General features: G+C 53.4%; 2 protein-coding genes across 8 annotated transcripts in view; one reads left to right on the top strand and one right to left on the bottom strand.

The window, feature by feature from the left end:
* The window catches only part of TJP3 (tight junction protein 3), a 30,544-nt gene extending 24,392 nt beyond the window's left edge, over positions 1-6,152 (top strand). For all 5 annotated transcript variants that reach the window (XM_019964467.2, XM_019964468.2, XM_019964466.2 and 2 more), the window contains 7 exons: positions 1,195-1,290; positions 2,931-3,001; positions 3,450-3,660; positions 3,743-3,843; positions 4,228-4,515; positions 5,510-5,556; positions 5,924-6,152. In XM_019964467.2, the coding sequence (XP_019820026.2) occupies positions 1,195-1,290; positions 2,931-3,001; positions 3,450-3,660; positions 3,743-3,843; positions 4,228-4,515; positions 5,510-5,556; positions 5,924-6,026 (917 nt within the window). In that variant the 3' untranslated portion in view covers positions 6,027-6,152. The remainder of the gene's footprint in view (positions 1-1,194; positions 1,291-2,930; positions 3,002-3,449; positions 3,661-3,742; positions 3,844-4,227; positions 4,516-5,509; positions 5,557-5,923) is intronic.
* A 79-nt stretch (positions 6,153-6,231) lies between these two features.
* APBA3 (amyloid beta precursor protein binding family A member 3) lies at positions 6,232-13,710 on the bottom strand. 3 transcript variants are annotated; one of them, XM_019964472.2, is made up of 11 exons: positions 13,575-13,710; positions 12,007-12,609; positions 11,882-11,921; positions 8,797-8,942; positions 8,590-8,676; positions 8,324-8,485; positions 7,788-7,967; positions 7,450-7,662; positions 6,775-6,894; positions 6,546-6,686; positions 6,232-6,456 (listed from the first exon to the last, which is right to left on the bottom strand). In XM_019964472.2, the coding sequence occupies exons 2-11, from the start codon at positions 12,580-12,582 to the stop codon at positions 6,385-6,387; spliced, it is 1,737 nt and encodes a 578-aa protein (XP_019820031.1). In that variant the 5' UTR covers positions 12,583-12,609; positions 13,575-13,710; the 3' UTR covers positions 6,232-6,384. The 3 variants fall into 3 exon arrangements, with proteins under 3 accessions (XP_019820031.1, XP_070649212.1, XP_019820032.1); XM_070793111.1 differs by having other exon boundaries at positions 12,007-12,548; XM_019964473.2 differs by lacking the exon at positions 7,788-7,967.
* Positions 13,711-14,168: the final 458 nt, after the last annotated feature.

Raw genomic sequence — 14,168 nt, 5'->3', positions numbered from 1 at the left:
GGGCCAGGGTGGGAGGAGGCGAAGGGCCTCAAATAAGTGTTCAAAAGCCACAATCCTTACCTCCCTCCTTCCACCCCAAACACCCACTTTTAGTTACCTTAGGACCAAAATGCCGTGCCATGCCATGCTAAGTCGCTTTAGTCGTGTCTGACTCTTCGTGACCCCATGCACTGTAGCCCACCAGGCTCTTCTGTCCATGAGAGTCTTTAGGCAAGAATATTGGAGTATGTTGCCATGCTCTCTTCCAGGGGATCTTCCCACCCCAGGGATTGAACCCACATTTCCTGCGGCTCCCACATTGTAGAAAGATTCTTTACCACTGAGCCACCAGGGAAGCCCAGGACAAAAATACATACGCACAAAACCAGGAGATTCTTTCCCTACCTGAGAACCAGTTGTAAAAATACACCTTATCCAGATTCTGGAAGGGAAAAGATTAAGCTCTTACATACAGCCTCAGGGCAGAGGATTAAGACCAGGTGCAGAGGCTTTTAGAACAGTGGGAGGATGGGAATAGCAGGTGACCCAGAATAAGTTGGCTCAGATGATAAAGAATCTGTCTACAATAAAGGAGATCCCTGGGTTGGGAAGATTTCACTGGAGAAGGGAATGGCAACCCACTCTAGTATTCTTGCCTGGAGAATTCCATGGACAGAGGAGCCTGGTGAGCTACATGTCCATGGGGTTGCAAAGAGTTGGACACAACTGAGCGACTCACACACACAAACAGGAGAAATGGGACATAACCGGATGTGATTCTGTGCCAATAAAACTTTATTTACAAAAATAGGCACTGGACCGGATGTGGCCTGAGGGTTGTAATGGCAGTTACCAACCACTGAGTTAGCTGGATTCAGCTGCTCTAACAGACCTCAAGGGACAGCTGTATAAACAAGAAGTTTCCTTTTCTTTCAAGTAACAGTCCTAATGTAAGAAGTCAAAGAGAGCTCCTACCTTTCCATGAAGGATACAACCCAGACTTTGCTTATCATTCTGCTTGCATCCCATTGGTCAGGACACAGTCACATGGCCACCTTTACTGCAAGGGAGGCAGGGAGTTGTAGTCTTTAGCTGGGCAGCCATGGGCCTCACTAGATCTACTGTGGAGAAAATGAAGAAGCAGTTGTGCAAGAGGCTAGCAGTCCTTGCCCCACATGGGATCCTGATTCTTGTCATTGATTCTCTGCCCTTCAGCGAGTTTCAAGCGCCCGGTGGTGATACTGGGACCCGTGGCCGACATTGCTATGCAGAAGTTGACAGCTGAGATGCCTGACAAGTTTGAAATTGCAGGTAAGAAACCGGGTCCTTTAGCAACCTCACTGGTGAATCGTTTCATAGCCCTTTCCTAGGAACTTCCCTGGTGGTTCAGTGGTTAAGATTCCACCTTTCAATGTAGGACGTGTGGGTTTAATCCCTGGTACCAAGATGCCACGGAGTGTGGCAAAAATTTTTTTAAAAAGGAACCCTTTCTCAGCCTCTAGGGTTGAGGCAGTGTGGTAAGGGAGCTGCTAATGATGCAGCCTCAATTGACCTTGGCACTCTTTGCCCAGAGAGTCTCAGAATCCTTCTTAACACGTTTACCAGGCAGTCATTGACAATGGAGCCAATTAGACAGTTGCCAACTGTCCATTCATTAGTTCAAGACATTTGTTTATTGAGCTCTAGACACAGTGTTGAACAAATACACAGAATTTCTGGAAGAGACCAAAAGTGAACAACTACAGAAATAATTAGGATAGGGTAGAGAATCAGCGAATTGTAGCTCCTGGGCTAAGTCTGGTTGTTCTTATTCAGCCTGCTAATGGAGAATGGTATTTATAAATTTAAAATGGTTGAAAAGAAGGTAAAATAATTTTTTTTGGTGATATGTGGAAAGAACTGAAAGCTATGACTTGAACAGATACTTGTACATGAAATTTCGGCATGATTCACACCAGCCGGAAGGTGGACACAGCCCAAGTATCCGTCAACAGGTGATGAATAAATAAAATGTGCTCCATCTATCCATGGAATATCACTCAGCCTTAAAAAAAGGAAGGAGATTCAGACACTTGCTACATGGATGGACCTTGAGGACTTGATGCTCAGTGAGAAAAGCCAGACACAAAAAGGAAAAATACTGTCTGATTTCACTCACAGGAGATCCTAGATGAGTCAGATCCACAGAGACAGGAAGTAGATGGTGGGGCAGGAGCTGGGGGAGGGGATGGGGAGTCTGTTTCATGAGGACAGAGTTTCAGTTTGGGAAAATGAAAAAGTTCTGGAGATGATGGTAGGGATGGTTGCATGATACTGTGAATGTATTTAATGCCACTGAGCTATGGACTTAAAAACAGTTAAGATGGTACATTTTATGTTACACAGATTACCACAACAAAGAGAAAAAAGCAAGGTTGTGTCCCCCTCCCTTCTAGGCACCCCAGAGCAAGGCGTGCCTTCTCCCTCAGCTGCCAGGATATCTAGGAGGGCTTCCTGGAGGAAGCAGTGCTCCATCTAGGGTCATAGAAGACACATGGGGGTGGGAGAATAGCTTCTTTTGGGTCACAGACCAAGCAAAGGCCTAGAGCTGGGACTGAGCCTTGGAGAGTGAGTATCTGGAGCTCAGACTCTGCACCCAGCTCCTCATGCCGTTTGGCTCAGTGACTCTGAGCTGGTGACCTTATGTCCCTGAGGCTCAGTTTTCCCATCTGCCAGATGGGCCAGTAACAGCCACTCCTGTTCAGGAGGAGGAGGTAAGGGTCATGTTCAAGAGGGGACCCAGTGTGGTATCAGGCATGAGGCCAACAGGAGCTACTATTGCTGGTGTTAGGATTTTCAAGGGCCATGGGGAGCCATGGTGGGTTCTTGAGAAAGGGAGGGGCAGGTAGACATGAATTTGAAGGGCCAGTGACTGCCCTCCTGAAGCTGCCAGTCACCTCTCCCCTCCACAGAGAGCGTGTCAAGGACTGAGAGCCCTTCCAAGATCATCAGACTGGACACCGTGCGGGTGATTGCAGAGAAAGTAAGCAAGGCTGTGCTGTGGGTCCCATTTCATGGATGGGGAAACTGAGGCCCAGGCCTCCAACTTGCTCTGGCCCCATGCCCAACAGATGTGATTTTCCATGGAGGCCCATTTTGGAGGCTTTTTCATGTGGAGGGCTTGAGGGGGACAGAGCCTGCCCTGTGTCATGCAGTGGCAAGCCCTGGGAAAAGGCAGAGAATCAAACTGGGGGCTCTGTGCTCAAGACACAGTGACTCAGGCCAACATGCTGGCCTGCAGATGTGAGTGGCTTGGGGGTCCACTCTGACCTCAGACTCTTCATCTCCATCTGTTTGATTCTTCACCTGTCTCCAATGCTCTGTCTCTGGGCGTGGTTTTTCTCTCCACTGTCTCTCTCTCTCTCTCTCTCTCTCTCTCTCTCTCTGTCTCCTGGCCCTGCACCACTGCCCCCGGCGCTGGCCTGGCCCAGGACAAGCACGCGCTCCTGGACGTGACACCCTCAGCCATTGAGCGCCTCAACTACGTGCAGTACTACCCCATCGTGGTCTTCTGTGTTCCTGAGAGCCGCACAGCCCTCAAAGCCCTGCGCCAGTGGCTGGCCCCCGCCTCCCGCCGCAGCTCCCGCCGGCTCTACGCCCAGGCCCAGAAGCTGAGGAAGTACAGCGACCACCTCTTCACAGGTGGGATGGGAGCTGAGGGTCTGGGGTGGGTGGTGGGCCCTGGCCCGAGCCTCCTGGCCATGCCGATGCCCCCTCCCTGTAGCCACCATCCCCCTGCAAGGTACGAGTGACTCCTGGTACCAAGAGCTCAAGGCCGTCATCCAGGAGCAGCAGATGCGGCCCATCTGGACGGCTGAGGACCAGGTATCTGGGCCAGGGGGTGGGACCCGCCTGGAGTTAGGGACTGAGGGGTGTGGCCAAGATTTGACCCTGAGGTTAGGGTTTCTGGACCTGGTTCCTGGGGTGAGATGGGACTGGGGGGTTGGGTTTGGGAATTGGGACTTCTTTGGGGGCTGGAGTCAAGGCTTGGGGCTCAGTTCAGATTTGGAGGCTCTGTCTCGAATAAGGTCAATGGTGAGAACTCACCTTGGGGTCAAGAGTTAAGCCTCAACTTGAGGTTGAGGACTGGAATTTGAAGGGTGGTGTCATGGGTCTGGGGTTTGGTCTCAGATCAAGGAAGTTTGGGGCTGGAGGCGGGAGGGGGGAGGGGGAAGGGTCTTGGCTCAGCCCGGCCATGTGCACCCACAGCTGGACAACTCCTCGGAAGACAACCTGGACCTCCCCCACCATGGCCTGGCAGACAGCTCCGCAGACCTGAGCTGCGACAGCCGGGTCAACAGCGACTACGAGACAGATGGCGAGGGCAGCGTCTACACGGACGGTGAAGGCTACACGGATGGCGAGGGTGGGCCCCACACAGACGTGGATGAGGGGCCCCGGGTGCCAGCCCTGGCCCGGTCCTCAGAGCCTGTGCTGGGGGATGAGGCCCGGATCCCGCAGCATCATGGGAGACCCTCCGGTCCCCAGGAAGCCCAGGTGAACAGAGCACAGGGGTGGCACCAGCAAGGGTTTGGGGATGGGGCTGAGACGTAGGAGGTCTGTTAACTTACCAACCCCGCACCCCGTCCCCCTGGATGTGAAGGAGCAGAAACTTCCCTGATCATATTAGTATCTGGGACCTACTTCTAGGGTGTTTAAACCAGAGTCACTTAGAACAAATATTTAATCTCTGCATGAGTTTCCTTATCTTAGATTCAGAGACTGATGGTAAAGTCTTGACATCACAAGCTCATTGTTTATTTGGTTGCTGCTGCTGCTTTGTTTTGTATTTTTTGGCCACGAGGTTTGAGGGATCTTAGTTCCTGGACCAGGGATTGAAGCCAGGCCCCCTGCAATGGGAAGCTCAGAGTCCTAACCACTGGACCGCCAGGGAATTCCCACAAGCTTGTTGTTTAAACTGAATACACTTAGTCCAAGTCCTTCCCCATCGTAGTCAGGTATTTGACAGTAACAAATATTGACTCAGCACTTATTCTCTGTGGGGCTTCCTCAGCCCCCTAGGTGCTTTTCTGTGAATTCAAGAAAGTTCTCCAGACCCTCTCTAGGGAAATGTAAAAACGTACAAATCTATGATGTTGCTGGTAGAATGGTGCTGTGGGGTTGTGCAGTGCCCAACCTGTTCAACTGTCTATGGCATCCTGTTTATGAGGCAGCTCTACGCTAAGCAGTGGACATACATGAACTCATTTATGTACTGCTGACAACATGACTCTGAGGAATGTCACAGATGGGAAATCCAACTCTCCCTTTGTTGACAGGCTGGGAGATCTCAGCCAAGGCCTTGCCCTGTCCAAATCCATTTTCTCATTTAAAATTGGGGATGATTTCAAGACTTCTGTGGGGACGAGGAGAAAGTTTGTGGGTAGAACTGCCTGGCCAAAGGGAGGGAGGTAGGATGGGGGTGATTACTCATCCCTATTTCTCATTCCTTAGTGGGGATAAGTGTTAACTGCCTTTCTCCCTCTCCAAGATGGATAGCCGCCACCCACAGGGTCAACGGCGACAAGAAAGCATGCGGTAAGAGTCCCTATACTCCACATTGGGGCTGCTCAACCCCCCACCCCGGGATTTTGGGGTGCTTAGAATCAAGCTGTGGTGCTAGCACCTTTGTGGTGCTAGAGCCTCGTGGTGAGACAGAACCAGAGAGAGCCACTCCAAGCCTCATGCAGTCAGGGCCATGAGAGTAGGAATCCTCTTCCTGGGAGGATGAGAAGGCTTCCCGAAGGAGGGGACATTGGGGTTGGGGCTTTGAAGGATGTGTAGGAGTTTGAGAGTCTTGCTCATCTCTGACTACACCCACTGTGCCTAGTCCAGAGTCAACTCAGTTAACAGTAGGTAAGTCCACACCCTCCCCACTCACAGCCTCTTCTATTTTCTCACCCAGGACATATGAGAGGGAAGCTCTGAGGAAAAAGTTTACACGAGCCAGAGATGTGGAGTCCTCTGATGAAGACGGCTACGACTGGGGACCAGCCACTGACCTGTGACCCCCTTCCAGGTGGCCAGCTGGCCTGTCCTCCTATTTCCTCCCTGGAGCTGAGACTCAGTCTCCCATACAGAACCTAGAAACCTGCCTCCCTCTACCTGGTATTTAATAGAGTATTTTCACAGCACTGGCTTCTAGTGATTTCCTGGGACAAGGGGCCACAGTCAGTGTTGTCTTTCCTCTGTCAACCTCAACAGACCCAGATCTGAGGTTTTGCCCATTCAATAAGCTTTTAATTTTTTACATCAGAATATAGAGCCTAGAAACCTTTGGGACCTTGGCCAGCCGAGGAGGTTCCGCGGACGGAGTTCCAGGGCCAGCTGGGGCTAAGGCACAGTGGTGGGGGTGAAGGTAGTCGATCACAGGTACACCGGCTGCTCCTGGCCTGTGAGCAGGCGGTAAGTGGCGGCGGGCATCGTCTTGATGTGGACCTGGGGGTGGAGAGGAGGCCGAGGCTGGGGTTGGGCTCCTCCCACTAGACCATGCCCACAACTGGCTCCTCCCACAAGACCCCGCCCACCTCAATGTGGGCCTCTGTGAGCAGCTCGATGATGCGAGCGTGGGGTGTGGCCACCACACTGTGCCCATTGATTTCAATGATGCGGTGCCCGACGCGGACGCCCCCACGCTCAGCGATGCCACCCCGAAGGAGGCTGCAGATCTGGGGGGAGAGGAAGGGCCATGCTGCTCAGGGGGCCAGGATTGGGGCCGCCCCACCCCCTTCCCCGGTCCCTGGGCTGGGAGCTCACGATGCCGTCCTCCACGCAAAAGCCCAGCTGCTCACGGACGTGCGGCCGGCGGATGATGGCCGTGGTGACCGGAGGGCAGTGGACGATGCTGAGGGTCACCAGCGTCTGCGACTTCACTTCCTGTGCAGGACGGGGGCTGTTGGCCTGGCTGGACCTCCGCGGAGGGGGCGTGGGTGGGGTGCTGCCAGACTTCTAGTCAAACTGCAACCTCTTGGGCCTCAGTTTATCCACTGATAAAATGGAAGCTGTAGAGTCTACAAGACCTCTTGAGAAGTGGTTAAGAACCCAGACCAGAGCTGGGCGGCCTAATAGTCAGAGCTCCATCACCTCTCATCGCCCTGGGCTTCAGTTATGGTCAGAAGTGAGGTTCTAGCAGTGCCCACAGGGTTACAGACAGTAACATGGCATGGACCGTGTCAGTCCTGCCCTTCTGGCCTGGCCAGGTCCCTCCCCATCTCTGGGCCTAGGTTGCCCCATTTGGGCAACAAGGGTCAAGACTCAAGAACACCCTTGCTGCCTCGTGGCAGAGTCAAGGCTCTCTGCATTCCATCCTGCTCTGGCACCAGCAGGGTGTTCCTGGGCTTCTCCTCTCTGAGCCTCGGTTTCCTTAAGTGCCTGGGAGCCACATGGCGGGGCAGAGTGGGCCTCGCAGGCCCTCCACCCTGGAGCACTCACCCGGACGGCGGCCTGACAGGCAGCCAGGGGCAGCCCTACCAGGCTGGTCCCGTTGATGGCAGTGATGCGGTCGCCGATGCTGAGGGCCCCCGAGCGCTCAGCGGGGCCCCCGTGCAGCAGGTTGGCAATGACGGCTGTGGGCAGCAGGGAGCCCCAGCCCGACTCCACCAGGGCCACACCCAGACCCTCGCCCCGGCGTTTCTCGATGAACACCTGTGGGGCCACGGGTAGTAATTGAAGGAAGCTTAGAAGAGGTGAGAGGAACGGGGTGGCGGGGGGGGGGGCGCGGTTCTTCAGGTTCACTTAGTGGGCTGGGATGGGGAGCCCTGGTTGCTCACCTCCCTGCAGTTTTCGCTGTTGGAGAAGTGGTCGAGGTCCCCATTGTGGAGGTGGCCGGGACCCATGGCCCCCTGGCTCTGCTGGGTGCCCACCTGGCTGGGGTCGATCCCGCTTTCCCGGAGGAACTGACTGTAGGCCACGGCAAAGGCCTGGCCGATGGCCTGAGCGATGAGCTGGGCCTGTGGGATGGGCGGCACCTTTCTGGGGGTCCCGCCTACCTCCTTCAGGTCCCCCACCAACACACTGATATTCCCAGAGCTGGCCTTTGTACCCCCAAGTGGGACTGCCCCCCAAGCCTCTGCCTGAGAATCTAGGGGAGGGGAAGGGAGACAGGCCTGGGGCGGGGAGGGCTTGTGGAGGTGGCTGCCGGTCTCAGTGTCTTACAGGAAGGCCGGGGATACATGGCTTGGGGCCCAGAGCAGGGTGGGGATGGAAGAACACAAGGGTGACAGGGTGGCTGTGTGGGGCTCTGGTGGAGGGCAGGGGCCCAAGCAGCGCCCCCTCGCCCCCAGGACACCCAGAGCCCGCTGCTCACGTCCTCTGACTGGAAAACATGGCAGATCATTTTATAGAGGCGGCGGCTGTGGGGCTGGGCTGCTGGCCTCTGGGCCAGGCGCCGCCGGGCCATGAGAACCAGTGTGCTGCCGATGTCAGCGATGTACGAGATGGTCTGCAGGGCGTGGTCCATCATGGCCTCCTGGCGGGAGTGGGGAGACTGAGCTGGGTGGGCTACAGGAGCCTTGCTCGGCCCTGCCCTTGGTGGAGCCCCCCACGCCCCAGAGACCAGGCCCGACCCAGTACCTGGGAGTCAGTCATCAGGACCTTGACCCTCTTGGTGGAGACGAACAGGTCCACCTCCGTCATGGGCTGAGACTCCCCATCAGGGGCCTGTGGGGAGCAGAGTGGGGCATGGAGACCCCCAAAGACCCAGACTCTGACCCACCAGGCTCAGGGGTTCTCAGAGGAGCCTGCCTGCCCGCCCATCCACCCGCCAGCCCAGGGCTTCACCTTGACACGGTCCATAGCCTCCTGGGCCTGTGCCATGCGCGTGCTGGGGGGTGGGTTCCGCTCGGACACCAGCTGGGTGGAGCCCAGGTACTTGGCCCCAAATATGACACCGTCTAGGAGGTCTTCGTGGTCGCAGGGGCCAGATACTAAGGGTGACAGCAGAGGTGGGTCAGCCCCCTAGAACCCCCGCCAGCCTCATCCACCCCTATGGGCTCTTCCCAGAGTCCTGGATGGTCTGGAAACACAAAATTCTGCTCTGCGGCTCAGCACCTGGAGCCACACAGGTCCATCCACTCTCGGGTCCCAGAGCCATTCCGTCAGCCAGAGCCATGGACCAGAGGCTTGACCCTCATAGATGGAAAGCCCTCCGTCCATCTAGAGCCTGGTCTGCCCAGGGCGCAAGGACTCCCAGGCAGAGCACGCAGTTTCAGGAGCAGGCTGTGGGTCTAGAACCATGGCCAGACCCAAAAACAGCTCTAGTGCCCACAGATGCCTCCACCCTGTGTTTCTGGAATTCCAGGAATCAGGCTAGAACCAGACAGACTCACTCTTATTTCTAAGACATGTGACATTCTAGAACCATGGTCAACTCTGCTAGGTAGTTCAGGAATCCCGATCAATCTAGAAACAATTAGGTATACCCACTGTTCTACAATTCTCTCCAATCAGCCTAGGACCATAGACAGCTCAACTCCATGGTCATAGAACTGCGCAGAATACAAACAGGCAACTGTCCACATAGCTCAAACTCTCATTCTATCGAGAACGCCAGGGGCTCCTGATCCACGAGTATAGAACTCCCTGATGGGTCTCAAACCACAGAATTCTGCCAGGGGTTCTAGAAACCTAGAATCAGAATTTCTCCACTCTATGATTCCAGAACTTCTTAATCAAGAGAGCACTGGGGGGACTTTTCCTGGTGGTCCAGTGGCTAAGACTCCATCCTCCCAATGCAGGGGGCCCTGGTTTGATCCCTGGTCAGGCAACTAGATCTCACATGCTGAAACTAAAGACTCCACATGCTGCAACTAAGACCTGGTGCAGCCAAATAAATAAACAGTTTTAAAAACAGATAGCATCCAGAAGCTCTTCCATTGGTTCTACAATCTCCACAATGATTCACAACTGCAGGTGTACCTGGAAATTCTAAGATGATCTGAACAGTCCAGAAACAAACAACTTTGCTCATAGTTCTAGAACCCTCTACCTCAGCCCAGAACCTCAAAAAGCTTTGCCTTCACGGCCCTAGAATTCCCTGAGTAACCCAGAGCCAGACAGGAGTGCCAGTGATTCTAGAATATTCTAACCAATAGCTATTGCTTTTTTGGAGAACCACAGATGTAGGCCTAGGGAATGAAACCACACACCTGTGTGGTTAAAGGTTAGCCAGTTCTGTCCTTTTGTCCTTCATGAGCTCAGCATTCCAAGACAACAGACAACTCTGCTCTGGGGTTTCAGAGATGCACCATCCAATATGGTAGCTACCGGGCACAGGTAGGCATTGTGCACTTGAAATGCAGCTGGTTTGGACTGAAACATGCTGTAAGTGTAAAATGTGACACTGGATTTTGAAACTCTCATATTACAAAATAATAATAATTATAAAATGTTAATTGTACATTGAAATAACATTTTAAATATATTGGGTTAACTTTAAAATTAATTTTTTCCAGTAGTCATATATGGATGTGAGAATTGGGCCATAAAAAAGGCTGAGTGCTGAAGAATTGATGCCTTCGAACTGTGGTGTGGGAGGACTTTTGAGAGTCTCTTAGACAGCAAGGAGACCAAACCAGTCAATCCTAAAGGAAATCAACCCTGAATATTCACTGGAAGGACTGATGCTGAAGTTGAAGTGCCAGTACTTTGGCCACCTGATGTGAAGAGCCGACATATGTGAAAAGACCCCGATGCTGGGAAAGATGGAAGGCAACAGGAAAAGGGGGTGACAGAGGATGAGATGGTTGGATGGCATCACTGACTCAATGGACATGAGTTTGAGTGAACTCTGGGAAATAATGAAGGACAGGGAAGCCTGGCATGCTGCAGTCCATGGGGTCACAAACAGTTAGATGTGACTTAGCGACTGAACAACAACAAAGTTAATTTTGAGTGGTTTTTTAATGCGGATTACTAAGAAATTTCAAGTGATATGTGGCTGGAATTGTATTTCTGCTGTAGAGGTCTAGAACTTTCTGACGACTCTAGAACTGGACAGCCCTGCCCAGTTCTAGCACAGCTCCTAATGGTCTAGAAAACAGAGATAAATACTATTCACTCCATGGTTCTAGACTGCTCAGTCGGGGGAGAACTCGACAGCTCTGCTCATCATTCCAAAATGCCCTAAGCAGCCTAGGTCACATTTAACCACAGGCAAAATGCCAGGTTCTGGAACTTGCTAGGTCAATCACAGCTCCATGACTTTAGAACCTTCTTGGAACTACAAGTCCAAACCAGCGCCCTTTCCCATGATTACAGAACTTGTCCTTTGACCTAGAGCCTCAGGCAGCATGGGGGGAGAATATTCTTGAACATTCCAGGTGGCCAGAACAGTACTTCTCATGCCTTGAGGGCAGACTGGCAAACTCTTCTGCAAAAGGCCAAACAGTAATTAATTTTTCTACGGTCTCTGATGCAACTACTCAACCTGGCCTGTGGTAACAAGAAGGCTGCCACAGACAACACTTGAATGAATGGGCTTGAGTTTGTCCTGATAAAACTTTATTTGTGGATACTGAAACTTGAATTGCCTATCATTTTCATCCATCAAGAAATACTTTCAATTTTTTTCAACCATTAAAAAATGCAGAAGCCATTTTAGCTCACCAGACATCGCAGAAGGCCCATGGACGGTAATGTGCCAACTCTTGCTCTAGAATCAAGTCCTACAATTTGCCAAGGTTGCCCTATTCATTCCAGAACATTCTCAAGACTGTCTCTCTTCTCCCGGGTGTACAGAATCTACTCAAAACCAACCTCAGGGCCTCTCGAGAAGCCACTCCTCATGGGCTAACTTTGTGCCAGATTTTGGGAACTCGGGTCGGGCTGTTCTGAAACCCCTGAGCCCCTGGGGCGGGACACTCACCCTCCTGGAGGGCAGGGTAGGAAGCCAGGGTCTTGGGTCTCTGGAAGAAGACAGAAGAGGGGCAGGCCTGAGTCCTCCTGCTTGGCTCCCAACAGTGGAGGCCTGGGGGGTGGGGTGGGCTCTACCTGGACACTGGCAGGTGGCTCCTCAGGAGTGACCAGAGGTGAGGTCTCCAGCCAGGGTTCTGGGGAGCTGTTGGAGCTTCTGTCCTCATCCTGCTCGGCGGAGGCACCCTCCGTCCACTCCTGGGGGCCAGTGTCCTCCTCTGGGTCCTCGGGGGGCTGCAGCAGGCGAGGAGCAGGGTCCGGAGGTTTCTGGGAACCCGGCAGGGAAGGAGGGCCCTCATCTTGCTGCAGCAGATTTAGCAAGTCTTCCCGATCAGCCTCAGCGGACAAGAGCCCATGGGCATCAGCCATGTCCCGCGGGGCCAGGCCGTGGCCAGTGGCAATGTGCAGGGGGCATGGAGGTCCATCCGGGGACAGGCCCACCAGGTCACCCGGAAGAGCTTCAAACTGTTGCACCAGGTCCTGAATATTTAGCCCATCAAGTTCCATCTGACTCAGGCTGCTTGAGCCTCCTGGTGTGGGGTCCCACTGGCAATCACGGGTGAGGTCCTGAGAGGGCAAAAGTGTGTCCCTGGGCTCTTCCAAGTCCATGGCTGGAGGTCCTGGAGGGGGTTGGGAGACTGTCAGGAATTCCATGCCTGGACCCTGGGCTCAAGCCAGCATCTGAAAGGGAGAATCAAAAATGAGATTTTCTGGGCTTCCCTGATGGCTCAGTGGTAAAGAATCAGCCTGTCAATTCAGGAGACACGGGTTTCGATCCCCAGTCTGGGAAGATCCCACATGCCATGGAGTAATTGAGCCCAGTGAACCACAACTATTGAGTCCGTGCTCTAGAGCCCGGGAGCCGCAACTACTGGAGCCCCTGAGCTGTAGAGCCCAAGCCACCACAATGAGAAGCCCATGCACCTCAGCTCAAGAGTAGCCCCTACTCTCCACAACTAGAGAAAGGCCCACGCAGTAATGAAGACCCACAGCACAACCAAAAAAAAAAAAAAGATGAGATTTTCCAGCTGCCAACTTGATACTAGGATCTAGCCTGGTAAATGTTCATAGAGAACACATAATTTAATCCCCACTATACCCCGCAAGGAAGATTCTGCCATGATCCTCATTTTACAGGGGAGGAAATCGAGGTGTAGAATCAGCAGTTGTAAGGCAGTGGCTTCCTGGGCTCCAAACCCGAGGGGATTCACCTGTGCCCGTCTCCCCAGACCTTCCCCTCCCACCCGTGGACCGTGTACAACCCAACCCTGATTCTTCCAAGTGTTCCTTCCCCGGGATGTGGGACCCAGGGACACACTCTGACTATACAGACCCGACAGGTGTAGGTACCCGATACCCAGAGACTCAAGATCTCAGTCCAAGACTTCAGATCCAGAACTTCAGACTAAATACTAGAGTTCCAAAATGCCAGAAAGCAGAGTCACCTCAAAACCTCCAATGCCACATTCAAGATCAACCCCAGACTCAGACCTGGACCTCAGACCCAGCCTGAAGACACAAACTGGAGCCTGAAGCTGAGAGTTAAGACCCTAGTCCTCTCGCAGACCCCAGACTCAAGACTTCAGACCCGTGACTTCAGATGCTGGCTCCAGACCTCTCTATGCCCCTCCGGGACAATCACTTACCAAACCGAAGTAGTCTCAACCCACGGGGGCGCCGAGACCCCTAACGTGAGCTGGTACCGTGTTTCCACTGACCACCGCCTGCCAATTCCTGCCAATTCCGCCGCCGCCTGCCAGATCCGCGCAGCGATCCTGGATCACTGGGCATGCGCATTCCCGCTGGGCTTGCTGGGAAATGTAGTTCTCGCAGACAACCTCGCCCGCGCAGGAGCGCCAGGTATGTGGACCACAAGTTCGAATCCCAAGCCTTCGTTTACTCGGCGTGAAAGCTCCGACGGGGTTCTGAGTCTATTTCCTCAACTGCAAAGTGCGGTTAAAAATCACTGCTTGACTGCTACCTCTTTGGTCATCATTCTAAGGGATAGCAGATGGGAAGAAATGGGACTGGAAAAATACTAAAGGCGCATGAGAGACGGACTTTCCGACTGCAGGGGTGCCAAAAGCGGCACGGGGAACATATTATACACAGGCTTTCGGCTCGGCGGAATGGCTCGGTTATGCTTAACTTTATTTCGCTGAGCTTCTGGCCTCCTCAGTTGTAAACTGGGGATAATAGTGCATGCGTGCGTGCTCAATTGCTGACTTGTGTTTGACTGC

Source organism: Bos indicus, chromosome 7, assembly GCF_029378745.1.
Source record: "Bos indicus isolate NIAB-ARS_2022 breed Sahiwal x Tharparkar chromosome 7, NIAB-ARS_B.indTharparkar_mat_pri_1.0, whole genome shotgun sequence".
NCBI classification, from domain to species: domain Eukaryota; kingdom Metazoa; phylum Chordata; class Mammalia; order Artiodactyla; family Bovidae; genus Bos; species Bos indicus.
The sequence above is the reverse complement of the archived record's forward strand: the minus strand, read 5'-3'. Positions and strand labels throughout refer to the sequence as shown.